This window comes from Vigna umbellata, chromosome 2, assembly GCF_029865625.1.
Source record: "Vigna umbellata cultivar VRB3 chromosome 2, Vumbellata_1.0, whole genome shotgun sequence".
In the NCBI taxonomy this organism is placed as follows: Eukaryota; Viridiplantae; Streptophyta; class Magnoliopsida; order Fabales; family Fabaceae; genus Vigna; species Vigna umbellata.
In genome coordinates, this window is record NC_142166.1 from 24,627,303 (window position 1) to 24,652,418 (window position 25,116).

General features: G+C 35.2%; 2 protein-coding genes across 4 annotated transcripts; one reads left to right on the top strand and one right to left on the bottom strand.

Moving 5' to 3' along the window:
• The first annotated feature begins 4,775 nt into the window (after positions 1-4,775).
• LOC148203676 (uncharacterized) lies at positions 4,776-20,467 on the top strand. 2 transcript variants are annotated; one of them, XM_088106483.1, is made up of 4 exons: positions 4,776-5,253; positions 5,563-5,697; positions 6,332-6,424; positions 19,526-20,467. In XM_088106483.1, exons 1-4 carry the CDS (start codon positions 4,986-4,988, stop codon positions 19,528-19,530), a joined length of 501 nt encoding a protein of 166 aa, XP_087962609.1. In that variant the 5' UTR covers positions 4,776-4,985; the 3' UTR covers positions 19,531-20,467. The 2 variants fall into 2 exon arrangements, with proteins under 2 accessions (XP_087962609.1, XP_087962608.1); XM_088106482.1 differs by lacking the exon at positions 19,526-20,467 and having other exon boundaries at positions 6,332-8,502.
• Positions 20,468-20,589: 122 nt separating this feature from the next.
• On the bottom strand, positions 20,590-25,116 carry LOC148203677 (uncharacterized). 2 transcript variants are annotated; one of them, XM_088106481.1, is made up of 6 exons: positions 24,610-25,116; positions 22,996-24,016; positions 22,772-22,893; positions 21,796-21,942; positions 21,522-21,702; positions 20,590-20,944 (listed from the first exon to the last, which is right to left on the bottom strand). In XM_088106481.1, exons 1-6 carry the CDS (start codon positions 24,847-24,849, stop codon positions 20,757-20,759), a joined length of 1,899 nt encoding a protein of 632 aa, XP_087962607.1. In that variant the 5' UTR covers positions 24,850-25,116; the 3' UTR covers positions 20,590-20,756. The 2 variants fall into 2 exon arrangements, with proteins under 2 accessions (XP_087962607.1, XP_087962606.1); XM_088106480.1 differs by having other exon boundaries at positions 22,772-24,016.

Here is a 25,116-nt window from a genome sequence, read left to right on the forward strand (position 1 = left end):
CTAATGGTGTGTCCTGATCGTGTTTGTATTGTTCTCATAAGCAAATAGAGCTTCTTATCCGTCTAAGGTGTTTTAAAGGTTCTTAAGTTGTTTGGTTGTCTTTCCGATAAGAGAAGTTAATTGAAAGTTTGATTTACACGATTGAATTGTATGATGATATTTGATTTACTGAATTTGGTTGTTTTGCATGTTTATCTCGTGGTTTTCCTTGGTTGAATTTGTGTTGATTGAGGAACTTAGAATCTGCATTTAAGTCAGTTGGTATGTGCTCTAGCATTAAAAGTTATTTTTTACCAATGTACTAAGAAGGGAATACCAATTTGATCATTTGAACAATTTCCTTTTTCCCCAAATCACATAAATTCATCTGTTGATATTTGATATAGTGTTAGGTCTGGGAGCATTTTAGCTCCAAACTGTTGAACGTCAGTTTTGTACCGTTGAGAGTAAAAAAAATGCAAATGCTATGACACCGAGCAGTAGGGCATCGTTAAGCGCTCATTAAAGGTTTGAGGCATTTTAGTCCTAAGATGCTGAGTGGTAGGACGGTGTCGATGAGCACAACTTTTTGTGAAAAGAATAGCATTAAGCGTTCGAACTATCGTTGAGTGCCACCTTATGCGAAAGGTTTGACACTGAGCAGCATGACTATCGTTGAGTGTCACCTTTTACGAGAAGGGGCACCACTTCTAAGTGCTAGTGTGCATGTTTGAAATTTCTTATTCCATGGCTGTTTGAAATATATTTGTGGCGTACTATATGAATGTTTAAGTGTATTATAGTGGTTATTGATGTATGATATTGTAATGATGATGAGTATTTTAGTTGTGTCTGACATAATTTCATGAATCTTGTGGGGAGATTTTATGGTGGTGTTTCTCTAGTGCGTATGTGTTGATATAATGATTCATTATTGGGAGTTATCCTATCGTTCTAATAATCATCCAATCTCCATTAGAGATGAGTAAAGTATGTAGTGGGAGGTGCATGAAGTCATAATCTAGGGTTTTATCTTGGTCAAAGATGGTGAACGGGCTAACCTTGTGTGTGGTAGCTTGAATGGGCGAGGTGTTCCACCACCACGAATACAGAACTCACCAGAGTCTCATATCAATACATGTATTCAAATTGTTGAGTCTAATATAAGTATTTGTATGTGCTATAGTTGTTGATATGAATGATTTATATGTGATAATATCTCTATACCTATTGTATGAATACTCTTTTTGTAATTAACTTACCCTTTCTTTTGTGTTTGTTTTTGTTTTTGTGTTCTTCTTGTTTGCAATTATCACTTTAATGGTGTGACCAAATAAGGATGTAGCAGTTGATTCAATGTTGGATAATCTCGTTATGTTTAAGTTTTCTTTTTGGAAAACCTTATTATGGTTTTTATCAGTGTAATATTACCTTTTTGTTGTATAAGACCGTTGTGAATATATTTTTGGTATTATGGTTATATTTTAGATAATTGTAATAGCATTATATATGTGTGGGCAAAGTTATGGAACCTAGACCACCATCCGCTCCCCCTCCAACCTTAGATATGCCCAATCTGGCTACGAAAATTGAGTATATGGCAATAGCCCTTCAATAGCAGAGTGTTGTCATGATGCAACAACATCAAATGGCCCTACAACTAATGAAAGCTACTAGGTTATCTTTTAAATCAATCCAGCAATAACATGTGGATGCTTTGAGGTAGTTGGGATGGTAAGTTTGAATGAAGTTGATCAGTAGATGAAGGGTATGGAGTGGGTTTTTTATACGAAGAGGTGTTCGATTAAAAGTAGATTGGCTTTTACATAATATATGTTAGCTAGAGAAGTTGTTCATTGGTGGGCTAGCATGAAGCTGATGCTATAATGGGATAAGTGATAACCTGGGAACTATTCAAGAAGAAAAGTGGGAGAACCGTCGGGGTCAAGAGTTGGGCAAGATATGAGGAAGAAACCCTATCTAGACCTTAGTCTCAAGGGTTTAGAGATAGTTATTCTCAACAACAGTTTTAGAAAGGTTCTTGTGGAGGATTGTTGATGAATATGCCCTCATTTAGCCTTTAATATTGGATTCTTAATTGGTTTTTGTACTTTAATAAAATATTTTGATTAGGATTTGTTATAATTGGATTTATCTAGCATGAGATACAAAAACATGTTAAAAATAGCTTTCTAGTTGCATAAATGTTCTTTAGAATATTTTGAGGCATGTTAGTACAACTATAACTAAGTTGAGCTAATTAAGGTGTGAAAATATATTGGGTAAAGTGTCATGACACTTTAAAGATAAATCAAAGAATAACAATTAATCAAGACCGGAAACGGACAATAAAAATTAGATCTTGCGGTTTTCCATATTTTTTCTACTAAAAGGGTTTTGATAATTGATAAATGTTTATGATTAAAGGCAATTTGGGGAAAATCTATCTTAAGATATTTTATTTGATATTTTTAAATAATTACCTTATTTAACTATATCAATAAATATCAAAAGATAATATTTGTAAAATCTTTTTTAATTGACAAAATATCTTTTCAAATATTTTTAGATCTCCACAACAATAAAATATGTATGAAGATATTTAATTATTTAGAAGATAATTGAAGGAAATTACATTGTTATAAAGAAGATTACAACAACAGAAAAGCCTGAAACAAAGTCCTATCCAATTTCTATATAAAGAAACTTAGGGAAACACATTAGGAGAGTGATGAATGCATATTTATGCCCACATTTTATATTTAATTTCAAAAGTTTAGTGGAATAATTGTGCTTAAATGATTGATTTGAATAGGATTTGTGATGATTGAGTTTATCAGGTTTAGGAATTAAATAGGCTTAAAATGTAATTTTTAATTGCATAAATTATTTTAGATAGTCTAATGTTTGTTGATAAGCTGGAATTAAAGTTTAAATTGCAATTTTGAAAAAGAGAGAAAAGGCTAAAGTGTAAATAGGGAAAAAAATTGGGCTTTTCTACAATTTTAGAAAATGAAGAAGGGTGTAAATGGAATTTAGGAGACAATTTAGTTAATATTTTAAAGATAATTAATTAAATATAGAAATACCAACATAAAAGATCTTCTAAATATTTTTATAATTATCTAAATATTTTAATTATTTGGAATATATAAGATAAAAGATCTTATCAACAGAATATTCAGAACTCAAGCCCAATCAAACCCTATATAAAGATAGGGGTGTTTCACCCTAAACTTCCAAACACTTCATCCTACACCTCCAAATATTTTAAAATGACAAGTTTACCTATACTTTATTAATATTTAATAAACTAAATGGTCAAAGATTGTTTAGAGTGTCAGTTATTATTCAGAAGATATTTTTGTTTCTGCATATCTCTACACATTTTGAAACATCTCACTTTCTGTTGCATCTTCCTTTCTCTCTTGCTCTCTTTTATTCTTCCCTCTCCTTGGTTGCACGTAGCACACTCTAGCCACACACAAAAGGGATCTTTGAGGGTTTAGGAACTCCCGAAGCAGCCTATGCAACAAAAAATGAAGATCTTGCACTCTCTGCAATCACCATTCAGAATCAATCCCACAAAAAAGTACAATGAAAGGAAGAAAGCAAGAAGAAAGAAGATGGGTACATGAAAAAAAGATAGGGTTGGCCACCGAAGACACAGTTATAAGTATGAGAGTGTTCGGTGGGAATTAAGAGAGTGATAGGTCGACGATAGAGAGGGCATTTGCAAGAGGAACAAGATGCATGCTACCACATGAGCATGATGCAATTTGCTGCAAAATGAAAAGGTTGCAAATTGATGGATGAAAGATTGAAGGGTGAAAAAAGAAAACGAAGGAGAGGGTTTTGATATCACAAAAACTAGTGAGAGCAAATTGGCTTGACAAGGAATGTGAAAGTTGGCATAACAGATTGAACAAAGATCGTTGGGGAAGGATCAAACTCCGTTTCCAGTCCTTCATTAGTTGTGTTTCTCACTCTCCACCTCTTCTTCTCTTCTTACTTTGCTTCCGAGATATATCTATCACAATAGATATATATTTAGCACACTACATAAATATCGGATCTCCATATCCAATCCTTCGTCCATCAGATATTGGCATCTGATACTCCCTTCTCGAACTTTCATATCCGATAATATTATCACAATTTTATTTTTTCTAAAATATTTATATTAAATTTAAAAAATTCATAAAAGTTATTTTTTAACAATTAAATTGGATATTAACATCTGATAACCTCTTTATCGGATTTTCATAACTAATACACATATCTTCAGAATTTTTTTCTAAAATATTTTTATTAAATTTAATAAATTCATACAAATTATTTTTTAACATTTAATTTTTTTAATTAAATTATAAATTTATACAAATTAATACATAAATTTAAAAATAATTATAAACAAATAAAAATAATTAAATTACTAATATAATTAAATTTTATATAATATATCAAACATGAATCGGATATCAACGTCAATCAAAACATCGAATATCCACATCAATATAGGTAGAATTGGATTTTCACAATCGATACATACATGTTAAATTTTTTTTATTCTAAAATAGTTTTATTAATTTTAATAAATTCATAGAAATTAATTTATAATAATTAAAAATTATATAATTAAATTATAAATTCATACATAAATATAAAAATATTTAGGAAGACAAGATTTTATCACAACTGTATTTATTATAAAAAAAATATAAATTAATAAATAAATAAATTATTAATTAAAAGTATTTTAAGAAATTGAAGTGTAGAGGTTGGAGGTGCCGGATGTAAGGCCTGATACATGTCGCTCGTAGGCATGATCATGAGTGAAGATTTTGCATCACAGCCTGAACCAAACTTAGAAGCAACACAGAACAGTACCCTCTGATTCTCTTGCAGAGTCACAAACACTGTTTGCTTTTGTTTGTCATTGTTGTGCTGTGTGTGGATGTCAGGGACACAGGAAAGAACCCCAGAGAGATAACCATAAAGCTGCTATGCCCCTCTCTCTCTCTCTCGAAGATGACCCAAGTGGTGTGGGAGGACAGAGAATCGACTTGGGCTCCATTTCGCGGGCCTTTGGGCTTGACCCATCAACACTGAGGCTGAACGGTCACTTCATCAGCAGAGGGGTGGACCTCATAGCTTCCTCCCTCACTTGGAACTCTCTTCTCTCTTTCTTCTCCTCCAAAGACTTGTCCACTGGCAGAGACCAACGTGATGCTCTTCTCGTCACTGGCAAGCTCTGCAAAGTAGGACTCAAGCGTATGTCTCTTCATTTTCACTTTTTTCTTCTTTTCAATTTTCAGAATTCAAACTATGGTTTCTGTTACTGACGCAAATTACATGTTTTGATTTGAATGTTGGTAATTTATTGTATTTCATTAAGGTATTGTAATTGGGGGTTTTCCTAGTTTCCCATGTCATGATGTGTTTATGTGTTCCTGAACATGCTTGGTCAATTATATTTTTTCAATTTTATTCCTTTCTGTTATTTATATTTTCTAAATAGGATGTGTGCTTTGTTTAAGAATGATGTAATTCTCCTTAGCTAAATATGGTTGTGATGATCAGGAGGACATGACTCAATATATTTTCAAAATGGGATTGGCAAGATGATGGAAAGTAAGAATGCTTTTAACATTAAAGGAATTCAACTGGAAGCTATCAACTTGATCAAGAATAAAAAATTGAAAGAGAGCAGCCCAGGTACATAATTCAGTTCCATGATTATAAGTAGGTTTTATTAATAAATAAGTATATTTTCATTTGAGTCCTTACTTTAATTGGGAGCCTGAGTGTTATCTTGCTTCTTAATCTTGTTTCCTCGTGTTAATGTAAAACAATATTGAAATAATAAAATTCACCTAATACTATTTTATATTAATCATAAAATTTCATATTATTTAAGACATGGATATATAAGTGAGCATAATACTATTTTATATTAATCATAAAGAAGCAAGATGAATCTCATATTTTTAACAATTGAATACAAAGAAACAGTACGGGGAAATAAAATAAGAATTATGTCATCCAATTATGAAAAGATTAAATGACAAAGATTTAATTGAAAAATATAAAAGTTGAATATCTAAAAACTCAATTAAAAATACAAAAATTTATGAGAGACTTAAAACTTAATTAAATATTATAAATATCATTTTACAATTCTGTTAACACCTATCTATCTTCAAGCTTCTGGCTTTCATTACTTACATCTATAAGTTTGTCAACATTTAATGTTATCTGATGAAAAGATCAGGAAATAGTTTTCAATTTATAAGTAGCTATTCTGTGTGTTGAAAATTTTTACTATACTTTTCTTTGCACTTTTCAAAAGGCGAGATTCTGAAAGGCCAAAGCTGCAAGAGAAAGCAACTATGGGAAGATGTCAACCTATTCAAGAAACTAAAAATAGATGAGGACAAGTCAGGTAAGTTCAGCATTCATTACATTTTATGGCATTGCTCTTGATCATGGGGCTTTGTTACCAAAATAGACAAAAATAGATTATATATTATGAAAATAGGCAAATTCAATTCAAAATACCAAAATAGGGAAGTCGTGGGGCCAAAACGACTTCAAATGAAGAAGTCGTGTCCCCCTGCACGACTTCACACTGTGCATTTGACCAGTGGTGAAGTCGTGCACCCCAAAAACAACTTCTGGGTCCTGTAATCGATTACAAGGTACTGGTAATCGATTACACAATGTTGAAATCGTGACCCCCCTGTCCGACTTCAGTGTAGTAGGAAAAAATGCTACTGGTAATCGATTACAACACTTTTGTAATCGATTACCAGTGTTTTAAGTGTGCAAGAACCACCCTGGTAAGCGATTACAAGCTTGTTGTAATCGATTACCAGTGTGTTTTGGTTGGTTTATGAAAATTATTTGGCAGTTTACATATTTTATATATTGTTTGTGTTATACGAAAAACGAAATTGTGGTTATTATTTAATGAATGGAGACAAATTTGAAGAAAAGAGAAAAAAAATATTAATAAGAAATATTAAAAGTAATATATTAATAATCGATTTGATTACAATTGGGTAAGATTAAGAAATAACTAATGACGAAATGGACAATTTCCCCTATGATGACCTTCGTTGCGGTAGTAAGAGCATTTTTTTGGCTTATCTGGATTCGATTGATCCATTTCATTATGAATCCTATTTGTAGATTGTCTTCCGGATGCCTTGCGTCGCATTTTAGGATCTGGTATGAAGTTTGGACCTGTATACGCAAACCAATAATCTTGATTTTGGATTGGGTGAAATTGTACTTCATATGCCTTGAAAATGTTGTTAAGACTGTACACTGGATCGATTACTTGGGTTAGTAGGATATGCGAAAATGCACAAACAACAATGACATAATGACATCGGAGACGAGTAGCCTGGAAGTGACCACAATCACACCACCATTCATTTAGGCTTGAACTTATAGGAAAGTGAAACAGGGCGGTATTAGTGAGGTGTTGAAATTTCCTGAATATCAAATTCAGAATTTTTACGGTTGTAGCGATGAACATGACAAAATGCGGATTGTTGTTGATTTTTCCTAATGATGTCGGCGATTTGTTCAGGAAATTGGTGGCTTGCTTGTAGCATATAGTTCGCCTTTAATCCTTGTTCAACAAACCATGATTGTGTCCTCTCAAATGTTGTTCTGATGAGAGCACATATTGGTAATGAACGTGCTCCCTTTAAGATGGAGTTGGTGCACTCAGCAAGATTAGCGGTCATATGTCCATATCTTCTCCCTCTATCAAAAGCCTGAGACCATTTTTTTTAATGGGATTTTATCTATCCAATCAACTTGTTGTGGGTATTGGTTTCTTAGTGCAGTAAGTTTTGGCGTGACAGTTGGTTGCTTGACCTCGTAAGCTGTAATGACGTAATAAATAAATAAAGTTTAGAATAATGTTACAAAATTATAAAAGTAAAAGTGTATTAAAAATGTTTGTAGTAGTACCTAAATTGATGAATTGTTTTTTGAGGTCATGATTTTTGAATTTGTTGTTGAAGTTGGATGCTAGATGACGCATGCAATAAACAGAGTTCAAACCATCTTGTTCCCAACCAACTTCTTCTGATCTTAAGGCCGATAGGATACCCTTTCCTTTGTTAGTAATGATGCAAATATTTTGTTGAGGGCAAACATGTTCTCGAAGTAGTTGAAAGAACCATATCATGGCCTCCTTTGTCTCACCTTCTACAATGGCAAAGGTCAATGGAAAAGGATTTCTATTACCATCTTGAGCTATGGCGGTGAGCAAAGTTCCATGATATTTACCCATTAGAAATGTACCATCAACTTGGAGAATGAGTTTACAGTATTTGAATCCTTGTATGCAAGGACCGAAAGACCAGAAAACTCTTTCCATAATATAGCAATTATTGTCGGTTTGTCCGTCAATCTGCACTAGAGAACCAGTGCATTGTAAAATTGTACCTGGATTTGCATCCATCACGACATGCAACCACCTCGGCATCTGGTTATAAGAGTCTTCCCAGTCTCCAAACTCCATAGCAAGAGCCTTTTGTTTAGCGATCCAAGCTTTTCTGTATGACACAGAATATCCGAATCGAGCTTTAATATCTGCAATCAAACTCTTGATTGGAATGGATGGGTTTGTCTGGACTGCATTTGATATGATCGCGGTAATGTGAGTACTATTAAGATTTGTATAATCTTGAGATAGTATGGTTGAGAAACACGAATGTTGTCCATTGATATTCTTGATTTCCTAATATTTACGGACTTTGCTATAAGCTGCCCTCAAACGCCATTGACAACCGTTGTGGTATTCCATACAACGAATAACATAAATGTTGGGCTTCGATTCAACAACGGTGTATTTGTAACCGTTGGTGATGTGATAATGTTTGATTGCAGTAATACTTTCCTCCTTTGACTGGAATTGCATACGTTCATTCAACTCTGGAATGACATGTTCAGATGATTGTGTGATGTGGTCGTCGTCATTGTTGTCATCTTGAAGTATGTTATCTAATTCATCATCGGTGCTGAATTCATCAACATTATCTAATATCAAAGGTTGTTCGTCAATGATTTGCGATGGTGCAAAGTTCCCCGATGCCATCAGGAAATAGATGTGTGAGAGAAAAAAATAAGATTAGAGTAGAATGAGATTTGTTGGTAGTGGAATTTGGATGAGAAGATGGATTGCTGAAAGATTCATATATATAATGAAATTTCAAGTGTGAAGGTTACTTTGTGCATTGTAGGTGTTACGGTTTGAAGTAGGGAAGTACTAGGCAATAGAGTAGTGTCATATATGTATTGGGTTGCATGCATTCAGTAACTTATAAGCTATGTATAGGATTACATTTATTTGATTCTGTATAAAGTAATAGGCAGTGGTATGATATATCATGAAATTTTCATGACAAGTTTTTTGTATTACTTATAGATGTTGAGAGAATATTTTTTTTTCTTGTTAAGAAATAAATAATTTACTATTTAGATGTATGAAAATAATTTAGTATTTCAATAATGTCAAATTTGTAAAAATAAAATTTTTCAAATATGATTTAAATTTTTCTAATGAAGTCAGGCAGAGTGAAGTCGTGTACCCTCCCCACAACTTTACTTTTCCCATTTTTATTTTTATTTACATCCTTTTTTATTTACAAAAATTAATTTTTAACTTTAAAAAAATGCTTAAAAATTCAAAAATAATTTTAGAAACTTAGATACATTTAATTTAAAAAATAATATATTTTGGGCCATGTATAAGGTCTTATAATAATTATAATGATAATAACGTAGTGTTTGGATTATTAATTGAAGTATTACATATGTACTTCACCTTAGGCTTTGACCTTTGGTCTTAGGTGTGCTATTCATTATACATGCCTTTCTTCACATCTGCAGAATTAAAGATACGTTAACGTTGCACAACTCATTTGTCATAGTTGTTGTGCATCCCATCTTGTCAAGCACGTGAAGTTGTTGGTATGAGCATCAATGCTTCGTCAACAAATTGATGGAGGGAACCTTACTACCATTGTATTCTGATTCTGAATTGTTTGTGCCATCACAAACCACTTTATTTTTTTCATTGGTTTTACATCCCAGTTTCAAACAAAATATTCGAAATAACTTTCGCACGTCAACTTCCCGTTGATATGTCCCTTCTACATCTTCAAGACAAACACATTGTGAAGGCAATTTGGGAAGACAATGAACGAGTTATTTGCCCTCGAAGACATGCAATCTGGATAGCAAACCATGTTAACGAACTTGATGAAAGAATCATGAATCTTCTACAGGCAGCGAGGTTTACCCATATTTTGAAAGCGTCAAATATGGAAATAAATCACCAGCTAGTGACTGCTTTGGTTGAGAAGTGGAGAATTGAGACTCATACTTTCCACTTCCCTCTTGGTGAAAGTACTATAACATTGGAAGACGTTGCACTGCATTTGAGGCTTCCAATTAAAGGTCATGCTGTCACTGGCATCAGTAGTGGTCCTCTAACATGTTTTTGTCAACAACTACTAGGAGATGTTCCTCCTGAGAACAGTGTCAGAGGAAACATAATTAAGTTGTCTTGGCTGAATAACACATTTTGCCATTTGCCTCATGATGCCACAGATCAGGTTATTCAACAATACGCTAGAGTGTATATGTTGTTGATAATTGACAGCATCATGATGCCAGATACATCTGCAAGCATGATGCATTTGATGTATCTATCCCTTTTGGCTAACCTGCAGAACGTCTCAAAGTATAGTTGGGCATTCGCAGTGCTTTCCTGCTTGTATTGTGCCCTTGATCATGGGACTAGGGCTGACCAAGACAATATCGGAGGGTGCTTGATATTTTTACAATGCTAGGCATGAGAAAGAATTACATGTATTTCACGACAAATACTTGAAGTCACACAAGAAAACATTTCTTCTGGTGTAGTTTTTCCCTTGGCGAAAAGATGGTGTCGAACAACACAGTCAATATTCCATGACACGACAATTGTACAACAATTTCGTCAAAAGTTAGACGACTTATCACCTAGACAGGTATTTTTGACCTCTAACATATGTTGGTGTATTTATTTTGCACTAAATGTGGCTTAATTTGTTTTTAAACAAAAACTTCAATATGTCAGTTTATATGGACACCGTACATACGTGATGACATTTGTCAAATCATTCCAGTCGAAGTGCCCCCTACTTGTCGGGCAGTTGTGCCTCTGATATGTTTCTTTGTTGTAGAATACCAACAATCAGACCGTGTGATGCGTCAATTTGGATTTCAACAAAATGTCCCCCATCCACCAATGAATCTAGATGAGGAACATAAACAGGATATGAGAGGACACACAAATTGGAATTGGCAAGAACACCATCAACTGTGGATTGCATTATGGAATGACCGTCATAATCGTGTATTTAACGGTATTCCATTCCAAAAAAATGGTCACTTGCGCGATGAATCCGAGTACATGCAATGGTATATAACTCATACAATCCGCTATATTGCTCCCATTGAAGATTCAACCGACGAAGAGGTACAACAATATCCCCACCTTTTAAATTATGAAAGTCTTATTATCTTGCCATCCTCAATCAAACATTGTATTAAGCAGTATGACATGGAGCACGAACAACAGTTCCAACCACCATCTGCATATCGTGCATCACCACCATATCATGACCCACAAAGGTCTTCTTCTAACCATCTCAACTATCAACATCCATCTCCTCATTCAAGGTTCGAACAACACATCCCACCGACATCAACATATATCCTCAGGTTGAAACCTCATATTTCGCCTTTCCACCGACAATACCGTTCAGTGGAGGTCCATCATCTTTTAGTGGAGGTCCTTCCAATTATTTTGGAACCTCGACAATCACTCCACCATCTTCATACCAACACGCTTCTTCGTCACAAAACGTGTATCGACCGACCCTTGATTTCCAATACCTTCAACAGTCCATTGAAAGTCATCCCAGTGATGAAGACCAACACACGCAAAGTCTCGCACAACAACAACAACAAAGGTGAGGCCAACGACAACGACGAAGACCAACATGTGGGATTGGAGGACATAGATAGATTCCAATTCAATTTATTTATAATTATGTACTTTGTCTATATTTTCTTAATCACAAATATTTATGTCATTAACAACTTTTATCCTTTTCATTTCTTATTGCACATCATGTAAAAACAAATATATATATATATATATATATATATATATATATATATACATATATATATATAAATCAATTTTAATATATAATGCATTGAATTAAAAATAAAGCAAAAAATAAATCAAATTTTCAACCAAAAGACACTAGTAATCGATTACAGTTTAAACTGTAATCGATTACTAGATATACCCTGTAAACGATTACAGGTTTTGCTGTAATCCATTACCAGAGTGGCTGGTAATCGATATGGTAATCGATATGAAATATTTGTCCCTCTTGATATTGTGGTATGCCTACTAGGTAGGACAGATATTTCATCCTCCAATTGAATTTGAAAATGTTCTAGGATCCGGGTGACCAAAATTGGATATGGTAAAGGAGCACCTGGCCTCAAAGCCTTCTTCATCCTATGTCGGATGAGATGGGTCCAGTTTATCTGCTTTGCCGTCATTATTATCCACATTAAAAGAATATCTTTCTCGGTTGCCTGTGCAAAGTTAGAAACACGTGGAAACAAAACACGACATATCTGAAAGCTCACCCTCACCCTCACCACCACCGTTACCAGCTCCAGCACACCAAAATCTTTAATTTTCCACTCCTGCACTAGCTGAAAGGTATTTCTCACTTTTTAATGACCGTCAAATCATTGACCCAAAACACCTAAATGACCAATATTTCGAAGATCACAGTTTTGAATTTTTTGGCATGCTGAAAAATATGGGATTGGATGATTTTCTCTGCGATGTTGCGCCTTATTATCCTAATTTGGTATATGTCTTTTATAGTAACCTCAAATTTTCTGATAATGGAACAATGAAAACTGAGATCAACAATGTCAAAATGATTATCAAACCCAGCATTTTTGCTTCCATAGCCAACCTCCCCTCTGTTGGGTTGAACTTTGAAGGTAAATTATTTGAGGATTGGGCCGATCAATACAATATCGACATAGCAAGACAATTGATTTGTTTGCCACACAATCCTCCTACGAGTAGAATTTTAGCCGGCAATATAACAACTGAGGCTAGAATATTTCATTATGTTATATGTCGTGTTTTGTTTCCAGGTGTTTCTAACTTTGCACATGCAACCGAGAAAGATATTCTTTTAATGTGGATAATAATGACGGGAAAGCAGATAAACTGGACCCATCTCATCCGACAAAGGATGAAGAAGGCTTTGAGGCCAGGTGCTCCTTTACCATATCCAATTTTGGTCACCCGGATTCTAGAACATTTTCAAATTCAATTGGAGGATGAAATATCTATCCCACCTAATAGGCATACCACAATATCAGGAGGGACATATATTTCATATCGATTACCATATTGATTACCAGCCACTCTGGTAATGGATTACAACAAAACATGTAATCGTTTACAGGGTGTATCTGGTAATCGATTACAGTATAGTGTCTTTTGGTTGAAAATTTGATTTATTTGTTGCTTTAGTTTTAATTCAATGCATTATATATTAAAATTGATTTATATATATATATATATATATATATATATATATATATATTTGTTTTTACATGATGTGCAATAAGAAATAAGAAATGAAAAGGATAAAAGTTGTTAATCGCATAAATATTTGTGATTAATTAAGAAAATATAGACAAAGTACATAATTATAAATAAATTGAATTGGAATCTATCTATGTCCTCCAGTCCCACATGTTGGTCTTCGTCGTTGTCGTTGGCCTCGCCTTTGTTGTTGTTGTAGTGCGAGACTTTGCGTGTGTTGGTCTTCATCACTGGGATGACTTTCAATGGACTATTGAAGGTATTGGAAATCAAGGGTCGGTCGATACACGTTTTGTGACGAAGAAGCGTGTTGGTATGAAGATGGTGGAGTGATTGTCGAGGTTCCAAAATAATTGGAAGGACCTCCATTGAACGGTGTTGTCGGTGGAAAGGCGAAATAAGAGGTTTCAACCTGAGGATATATGTTGATGTCGGTGGCATGTGTTGTTCGAACCTTGAATATGGAGATGGATGTTGATAGTTGAGATGGTCAGAAGAAGGCCTTTGTGGGTCATGATAATGGTGGTGATGTACGGTATGCAGATGGCGGTTGGAACTGTTGTTCGTGCTCCATTTCATACTGCTTAATACAATGTTTGATTGAGGATGGCAAGATAATAAGGCTTTCATAATTTAAAAGGTGGGGATATTGTTGTACGTCTTTGTCGGTTGAATCTTCAATGGGAGCAATATAGCGGATTGTATGAGTTATATACCATTGCATGTACTCGGATTCATCGCGCAAGTGACCATTTTTTTGGAATGGAATACTGTTAAATACACGATTATGACGGTCATTCCATAATGCAATCCACAGTTGATGGTGTTCTTGCCAATTCCAATTTGTGTGTCCTCTCATATCCTGTTTATGTTCCTCATCTAGATTCATTGGTGGATGGGGGACATTTTGTCGAAATCCAAATTGACGCATCACACGGTCTGATTGTTGGTATTCTACAACAAAGAAACATATCAGAGGCACAACTGCCTGACAAGTAGGGGGCACTTCGACTGGAATGATTTGACAAATGTTATCACGTGTGTATGGTGTCCATATAAACTGACATATTGAAGTTTTTGTTTAAAAACAAATTAAGCCACATTTAGTGCAAAATAAATACACCAACATATGTTAGAGGTCAAAAATACCTGTCTAGGTGATAGGTCGTCTAACTTTTGACGAAATTGTTGTACAGTTGTCGTGTCATGGAATATTGACTGTGTTGTTCGACACCATCTTTTCGCTAAGGGAAAAACTGCACCAGAAGAAATGTCTTTCTGTGTGACTTCAAGTATTTGTGATGAAATACATGTAATTCTTTCTCATGCCCAGCATTGTAACAATATCATGCACCCTCCGATATTGTCTTGGTCAGCCCTAGTCCCATGATCAAGGGCACGATACAAGCAGGAAAGCACTATGAATGCCCAACTATACTTTGAGACGTTCTGCAGGTTAGCCAAAAGGGGTAGATACATCAAATGCACCATGCTTGTAGATGTATCTGGCATCATGATGCTGCCAATTATTATCAACATATACGCTCTAGCGTATTGTTGAATAACCTGATCTGTGGCATCATGAGGCAAATGGCAAAATGTGTTATTCAGCCAAGACAACTTAATTATGTTTCCTCTGACACTGTTCTCAGGAGGAACATCTCCTAGAAGTTGTTGACAAAAACATGTTAGAGGACCACTACTGATGCCAGTGACAGCATGACCTTCAATTGGAAGCCTCAGTTGCAGTGCAACGTCTTCCAATGTTATAGTACTTTCACCAAGAGGGAAGTGGAAAGTATGAGTCTCAATTCTCCACTTCTCAACCAAAGCAGTCACTAGCTGGTGATTTATTTCCATATTTGACGCTTTCAAAATATGGGTAAACCTCGCTGCCTGTAGAAGATTCATGATTCTTTCATCAAGTTCGTTAACATGGTTTGCTATCCAGATTGCATGTCTTCGAGGGCAAATAACTCGTTCATTGCCTTCCCAAATTGCCTTCACAATGTGTTTGTCTTGAAGACGCAGAAGGTACATATCAACGGGAAGTTGACGTGCGAAAGCCATTTCGAATATTTTGTTTGAAATTGGGATGTAAAACCAATGAAAAAAAAATAAAGTGGTTTGTGATGGCACAAACAATTCAGAATCAGAATACAATGGTAGTAAGGTTCCCTCCACCAATTTATTGACGAAGCATTGATGCCCATACCAACAACTTCACGTGCTTGACAAGATGGGATGCACAACAACTATGACAAATGAGTGGTGCAACGTCAACGAATGTTTAATTCTACAGAGGTGAAGAAAGGCATGCATAATGAATAGCACACCTAAGACCAAAGGTCAAAGCCTAAGGTGAAGTACATATGTAATACTTCAATTAATAATCCAAACACTACGTTATTATCATTATAATTATTATAAGACCTTATACATGGCCCAAGATATATTATTTTTTAAATTAAATGTATCTAAGTTTCTAAAATTATTTTTGAATTTTTAAGCATTTTTTTAAAGTTAAAAACTAATTTTTGTAAATAAAAAAGGATGTAAATAAAAATAAAAATGGGAAAAGTAAAGTTGTGGGGAGGGTACACGACTTCACCACGACTTCATTAGGTGAAGTCGTGTATCCCCTACGCGACTTCATTAGAAAAATTTAAATCATATTTGAAAAATTTTATTTTTACAAATTTGACATTATTGAAATACTAAATTATTTTCATACATCTAAATAGTAAATTATTTATTTCTTAACAAGAAAAAAAATATTCTCTCAACATCTATAAGTAATACAAAAAACTTGTCATGAAAATTTCATGATATATCATACCACTGCCTATTACTTTATACATAATCAAATAAATGTAATCCTATACATAGCTTATAAGTTACTGAATGCATGCAACCCTATACATATATGACACTACTCTATTGCCCAGTACTTCCCTACTTCAAACCGTAACACCTACAATGCACAAAGTAACCTTCACACTTGAAATTTCATTATATATATGAATCTTTCATCAATCCATCTTCTCATCCAAATTCCACTACCAACAAATCTCATTCTACTCTAATCTTATTTTTTCTCCCACACATCTATTTCCTGATGGCATCGGGGAACTTTGCACCATCTTCATCATTGCAAATCATTGACGAACAACCTTTGATATTAGATAATGTTGATGAATTCAGCACCGATGATGAATTAGATAACATACTTCAAGATGACAACAATGACGACGACCACATCACACAATCATCTGAACATGTCATTCCAGAGTTGAATGAACGTATGCAGTTCCAGTCAAAGGAGGAAACTATTGCTGCAATCAAACATTATCACATCACCAACGGTTACAAATACATCGTTGTTGAATCGAAGCCCAACATTTATGTTATTCGTTGTGTGGAATACCACAACGGTTGTCAATGACGTTTGAGGGCAGCTTATAGCAAAGTTCGTAAATATTGGGAAATCAAGAATATCGACGGACAACATTCGTGTTTCTCAACCATACTATCTCAAGATCATACAAATCTTGATAGTATTCACATTGCCGCGATCATATCAAATTCAGTTCAGACAAACCCATCCATTCCAATCAAGAGTTTGATTGCAAATATTAAAGCTTGATTCGGATATTCTGTGTCATACAGAAAAGCTTGGATCGCTAAACAAAAGGCTCTTGCTATGGAGTTTGGAGACTGGGAAGACTCTTATAATCACATGCCGAGGTGGTTGCATGCTGTGAAGGATGCAAATCCAGGTACAATTTTACAATGCACTGGTTCTCTAGTGCAGATTGATGGACAAACCGACAACAATTGCTATATTATGGAAAGAGTTTTCTGGTCTTTCGGTCCTTGCATACAAGGATTCAAATACTGTAAACCCATTCTCCAAGTTGATGGTACATTTCTAACGGGTAAATATCATGGAACTTTGCTCACCGCCATAGCTCAAGATGGCAATAGAAATCTTTTTCCATTAGCCTTTGCCATTGTAGAAGGTGAGACAAAGGAGGTCATGATATGGTTCTTTCAACTACTTCGAGAACATGTTTGCCCTCAACAAAATATTTGCATCATTACTGACAGAGGAAAGGGTATCCTATCGGCCTTAAGATCAGAAGAAGTTGGTTGGGAACAAGATGGTTTGAACTCTGTTTATTGCATGCGTCATCTAGCATCCAACTTCAACAACAAATTCAAAAATCATGACCTCAAAAAACAATTCATCAATTTAGGTACTACTACAAACATTTTTAATACACTTTTACTTTTATAATTTTGTAACATTATTCTAAACTTTATTTATTTATTACGTCATTACAGCTTACGAGGTCAAGCAACCAACTGTCACGCCAAAACTTACTGCACTAAGAAACCAATACCCACAACAAGTTGATTGGATAGATAAAATCCCATTAAAAAAATGGTCTCAAGCTTTTGATGGAGGGAGAAGATGTGGACATATGACCACTAATCTTGCTGAGTGCACCAACTTCATTTTAAAGGGAGCACGTTCATAATCAATATGTGCTCTCATCAGAACAACATTTGAGAGGACACAATCATGGTTTGTTGAACGAGGATTATAGGCGAGCTATATGCTACAAGCAGGCCACCAATTTCCCTAACAAATCACCGACATCATTAGGAAAAATCAACAACAATCCGCATTTTGTCATGTTCATCGCTACAACCGTGAAAATTCTAAATTTGATGTTCAGGAAATTTCAACACCTCACCAATACCGCCCTGTTCCACTTTTCTATAAGGTCAAGCCTAAATGAATGGTGGTGTGATTGTGGTCACTTCCAGGCTACTCGTCGCCTATGTCATCATGTCATTGCTGTTTGTGCATTTTCGCATATCCCACTGACCCAAGTAATCGATCCAGTGTACAGTCTTAACAACATTTTCAAGGCATATGAAGTACAATTTCACCCAATCCAAAATCAAGATTATTGGTCTGCGTATACAAGTCCAAACTTCATACCAAATCCTAAAATGCGACACAAGGCATCCAGAAGACCGTCTACAAATATGATTCATAATGAAATGGATCAATCGAATCCAGATAAGCCAAAAAATGCTCTTACTATCGCAACGAAGGTCATCATAGGGGAAATTGTCCATTTCGTCATTAGTTATTTCTTAATCTTACCCAATTGTAATCAAATCGATTATTAATATATTACTGTTAATATTTCTTATTAATATTTTTTTTCTCTTTTCTTCAAATTTGTCTCCATTCATTAAATAATAACCACAATTTCTTTTTTCATATAACACAAACAATACATAAAATATGTAAACTGTCAAATAATTTTCATAAACCAACCAAAACACACTGGTAATCAATTACAACAAGCTTGTAATCGCTTACCAGGGTGGTTCTTGCACACTTAAAACACTGGTAATCGATTACAGAAGTATCGTAATCGATTACAGTAGCATTTTTGCCTACTACACTGAAGTCAGGCAGGGGGGTCACGATTTCAACATTGTGTAATCGATTACCAATACCTTGTAATTGATTACATGACCCAGAAGTCGTTTTTGGGGTGCACGATTTCACTACTGGTCAGATGCACAGTGTGAAGTCGTGCAGGGGGCACCACTTCTTCATTTGAAGTCGTTTTGGCCGCCCACGACTTCCCCATTTTGGTATTTTGAATTGAATTTGCCTATTCTCGTAAAAAATAATCTATTTTTGCCTATTTTGGTAACAAAGCCGTATGATACGCTGTGAAAATATAAAAAGATAACAGATTCTGTAGAGCCAATGCTTCACAGGATGACAAGATTAAACCTTCCGAGCGCTAGGAAAATCAAATTTCTTGCTCAAGAATTGGGAATAAAGAATTATTGGCAACCTAATCTCTTTGAAAAGTTCCATGAACCAAAACTTTAATATCCCTTACGCATAAACATAAAACTTATAATCTTCTGAGTAAAAGTCAATTGATCCAAAATCAATGCATAGCGTTTTGATTCATTTGGGGATCTGAAAATGATGTCATTCTGGTTGGTTACTTTGAAGAGCTAACCAAAATAATATTAAGCTTTCATGACACATTAACGAGATAGGTGCTCGATGTAGGGTATAAAAGTGCTCTCATGTTGACTCAGTTATTTTGAACTTCCATTTCAAACAAAGAGTAATAATATGTGTATACCTCTTAATTGGCTTGCTAGATCAGGAAAAACATGTTCGATTTATCGCTGCAAATGACAATCGTGAGATAATAGTTATAAAATATGTCTAATGTGCGGTGAAAGACAACAATGGTTTATTTATGGTCTTTACTTGGGAAATTATGACAAATGATGGAATATCCCACCAGTTTGCTTCAAGGATGGTGATCTCTTCAGTCAGTCAAACAAATCGTGATATGCTAAACACAGGTTGAATCCCCTTGTGGACAGACCTTCAATCCGGAATGAACTAGAGGATTCGACCATTTTCCTATAATTCGTAGAACTTTTTTATGTCATTGACGTATAAGTGTTAACAGCAGCCATGGAGGGTACACCACCTCTTAACATGCCCAGTATGCAAGTTCCATTATATAAGTACGTGCAATACTTTGTGTAGGACAGTTACTGCTACTATGGTAGGAGACTTTTGCAAGATACACTCGTATAAAGAGGTATGATACCACTCCGATCATACCAAGATATCCCTTAAATAGACAGCTTACTGAGGTTTCTTAAATTCCTCTGGGAAAGCAATGTCCACTTACTCCCATCATAAAACTAAATCCCTGACCACAATGACTACCAATCATCAGAGTTACGAGTGCCCTCTAATGTGAAAAAGGGTATTGCACATTTTATTACTTAAAACCAATGGAAAATCAGAGGAATTAATTTTTTTATAATCAATCAATTAGTTCGTGTACATTGCTTTGGCCGACTCATGTATGAATGCAAGTACACAGGAAAGTGGAAGTAAGGTTTGTATTGTACATAAAATATATGCAATTAGACTATAGTACACGGAAAACTACCGGGTTGGAAGATATCATTGAGAGTAGTATTGCCATGCAATTGCAATTCCTGCAACCAGTAATACTCTGAGAATCAATTTTGGACTAACAAAGGATGATGATGACGACGATGAAGGGGACGTAGTTGATTCCAATGGTCTGCCTCTAAGCTTGGCAGATAATTTAGTTAGTACTCGACGAAGGAAAACAGCTTTGCTTGCATCTACAGGTAGAAAAACAAGAAACATTAGCAACATCGATTAGTTTGGTTATAGAAATAAGATATGTTGCCTATTAATCTTGGCATTTGTGAGGGGATGGGGGCTTTTGGACATTGGGCATTGGGAGATCCAGATCTCTGAAGTTCTACAGCTTAGGCACTGTGTTCAGAAAATAACTCCCTTATTCTTTCTAGCGAGATACCAGGTCTCTATCAAAATACACTTTAATAATGACGAAATATAAATATTCATATTAATGGATCACCATAACCAAAAAAGCTCAAGTAGATTAATCTACCAAAATTACTCATTTCTTTAGTTTGCTATTGAATTTGCATGTTTAGTTTGTGATAACAGCATGCAGTCATAAATAACAGAAGGTATTAGCCAATAATCTAGAAAACTGAGACAGAGAGCAAAGGGAAGCTTAAAGGATGAGGATACTTTTGATATTGACGGCTATCAAGGTAGGACTTCTTTTTTAATTACAAAAGCACCACGCTTGAGGATTACTCGTTGTTGCAAAAAATTGATTTACTAATGTCTCAAGATGCAGACACGGCAAGAGCAGAGGTTTACCTTTGTTTTTCAAAAGTCTTTCCTCCTCTCCAACTCGTCTTCTGAGAACATTTACCAAAGATCCAAAATACAACGCAAAAACTGTGCATGTAATTGTGATGACATTATATGGCATACTGAAATCAGGAGTCGTCAAGGGTACAAGTAAAACTTCTGTGTAAGAGAGAACAGGACTCTTTTCCTGCAGCATCATAGATTTGGATAGTAAGAGGCATGACAAAGGAATATTATACGTACAAGTGTCATCAGAAGAAAGAGTGTAAATTCAAATAACCTGTAATTTAGATAACAGCGGTGACTTGCTTTGAGATTTATCATAAAATTGCAAAGCAGCATTGAAGTCAGGAAAGCTTATTATTGCGGATGGAATGTCGAATCCTTGATTGGCATCTGGAGGGTATTCATCAATGTGCAAGAAGCCCTATGCAGCCAACAAAAGCAAGTCAAAATCTATTTTGATATGAAGAAACCAATTTCCTATTCATCCATCTTAAAATGATCTTAAGTGAACATAACACAGGTAGTTTCCCATTCCACATTTATGAAAAAACAATACAGGTATCACTTTTATGCCGTGGTGTCTCATATGCTTCATTGTATGCTATAAACGGGTCAGCCATGCCCATTTAAGCACAGCTGCCAAAAATAGAAAGGGTTAACTGCACTTATATTTTACTGTCCTAGCCAATTTAAGTGAAGCCCATAACCTAAATGGGCAATTCACCTATACTCAAGTAGGGTCAGAGTTAAGCATGGCTTACTCACTTTCATCACTACTTCTAAAAGGTTGTATTACCAAATTGATATTTCCTCATTCCTCCTCCTGCTTTCATATACTATTAACAGCAGTCTAACTTTCATGCTCCCTCTGTTCCACAATGACTACAGTTTAAGGTTATCCACACGTGGTAAAAACAATAATAAATATACTTCCTTTTGGAATAGTTTTGCTGAAATAACCTCACTCATTATATAAATGCGTTACTTTCAATAAGAGAATGTAGATATTGGGAAGAAAAAAAGTAATGATCTATAGAAAAGTGAGACATTTAGTCAATTTGAAACTTCTTATTTTATGTGGCTAAAAACGCAGTCATTTTTGGAATGGAGGAAGTATAACATAATGAGTTCCTTATTAACATTTTGAGATGACTTACAGACATTAACTTAAATAGTCTGATGTCAATAAAAGAAGTTAGGTAAATATTGAGAGGAAGAACTCCAAATGTAAGTAAAGAATTTGAGCAAACCTTGTCGAACTCTATACTCAATACAGCTGACTTCATTTCACAAGGAAATTGGAGGACTAGCTCCATCATCCCTGGGGATACTTTGTCTTCAGAAGGTGAAACACGCATTCTCTCAACAAAATCTGTGAGTACTCCAGGTCTTTCATCAATTAATAATTGCAAAGTATGATAATATACTTTAACATACCAAGGCACAACTTGGAGAACATTAACTTGCAACTTACATCTCTCTTCAATATTATTGGTTACAAGTCCCTGAGTCATTTCTGTTGATTTCAAGGATATTGCAATAGCACCCCTTTCGTTTCCACTTCCCATCAAAAATCTACTAGCATAAAAAGGTGCATGTGGACTGGACCAAACAATTGGATGCTCCCACGATAAGCCTAAATCAAATTGTTCAGTATCCTTGTAATCTTTGATTGGGTATTCATACAGAATTGAGGAGTCCTTTCCCAATTCTGTATGCACCCTTTTGGGAGTAACAGACAATTTAAAGCCACTGTTCACTCTATAATCTTCAGGACCTGTGTCATTATCAGCAAATTGAGCAGTATTCTTATGGAGATTCTCAAGTTGAGCAACTAGACCTTTATCAGCGTGAAGGTAAACAGTACTCAGCTTGGCAAGGACACACCTTCCACTGATTTTTCTTCCAAATATTGAACTCAGAGACCAGCTTGGTTGTATCTTTGCTTTGCTGACATGGTTCATATCAGCATTCTGATCATTAGGCTGGAGTACAACTGTAAGTGTTTGTTCTAGAATAATTCCTGATCTTGACCCATCTGAAGGAGCAGAGGACATTGTCAAGTGCAACCGCTGGGAGTGGTAAAAGCTTCTGTAAATAGATGGTCTATCCATTAAGGAAGAGAGACCAGCTTTATCTCGACAGGGAAGGAGTTTCAACCAGGGTGTAAGATTCTCAGTGCAGACAGCTTCACGTGGCAGTGTACCATATCTTAAACTACCCAGAGCTGATTGAAATGCCCATTCAGGCGCTGAATACGTTGTAGAAGACTCCAGGAAGTTGATTGAAGCACAAAAGAGACCCGATAGTGAATGGGTTAAATTTTTCCAAGAAGCATCAACCTGATGTGGAGGGACATCAAAAACTGCCCACAATTCAACTCCTGGAGGCTTTGCATTATGACTTGATATTGGATCAAATCCACCCCATCTTTCATAGTTCCATCGACCTTGTGTAAAAGATAACTCCATTGACTTAATATGAAACTTCTGAACCTGTCCGTTAAACACTAATCCTCATGTTACTTAGTATATTCAGAACAAACTCTATATATAAGCAACGAGAATGTAACAAACCTATACAATGTTACTGATACCAGAGTAAAAGCACAAAAAGCAGCAAAAACTAATGGGTAAGCAAGGAAGAACCACCAATAACTACTTGCAGCAGCAGAGCAGCCATATATGCTTCCCTAAACATATACAAAAATAGCAAAACGCATTTTTCCAAACTCTACACCCACTTTTCTGCATTCTATCACAAACCCTTTTTACTTAAAAAGCAATATTTCTTAGAAATCAAAACAATAATTTTTCCTTGATCAGGAAACAATTAAGAAAAGCCGTCATCTCTCCATATTTAGCACAAACGAAAATGTCGACACACAATTAAGCAAATGGTTATGAATCCCCACATCAGACTTCAAATATTTCTCAGAATATTGTTTTGCATCTACATTATTTTCAAAAACTTAACAGCATCCCTTACATCCAAAACCACCGAAACCGAGGCATGTAATCAATTAAAAGCTATTCGTATGTTTTCATTCACAAAAATCACAAAAAAGAAAAAAGAAGAAAGCACGGACCAGCTGAGAAATAGATTTGGGGAAGAGGTGGTGGTGACGAGCGAACGAATCGGCGTCGAGAGGAGCTTCATTTTGGAAGTGGAAATGCGCGAGAATCTTGCGATCGGGCAAGGGCTTCAGCAGCAACTCCTCCGAGAACTCTTCTTGTTGTGTTGTTGTGGCTAAAACCAGAGAGAGTAGAAGAAGAGGAAGAAGAAGGAAAAGAGAGAGAGGGAAAGTGGCTTTGGGAGGAAGAGCCATCGGTTACGTCGTTTCGGTTGGTCTTGGAAATGCTCGGCGAGTGAGTCACTGTGCGTGTCTGTGTTGTGTGCTGGTTACTACAGAGATTCCGCCATGGAAATTGGAATCGCAGTTTCAGAAATGGGGCCTCTACTTACTGCACCCCTGAATTACTAAAACTTTTTAAATGGTTTATTTCAGTGATGAATTTTATATTACCTATTATAGAAATCTTTTGAAACGAGCTTTTTTAACAAGTTTTCTAGAATAAGCTTTTCCAAAATATAT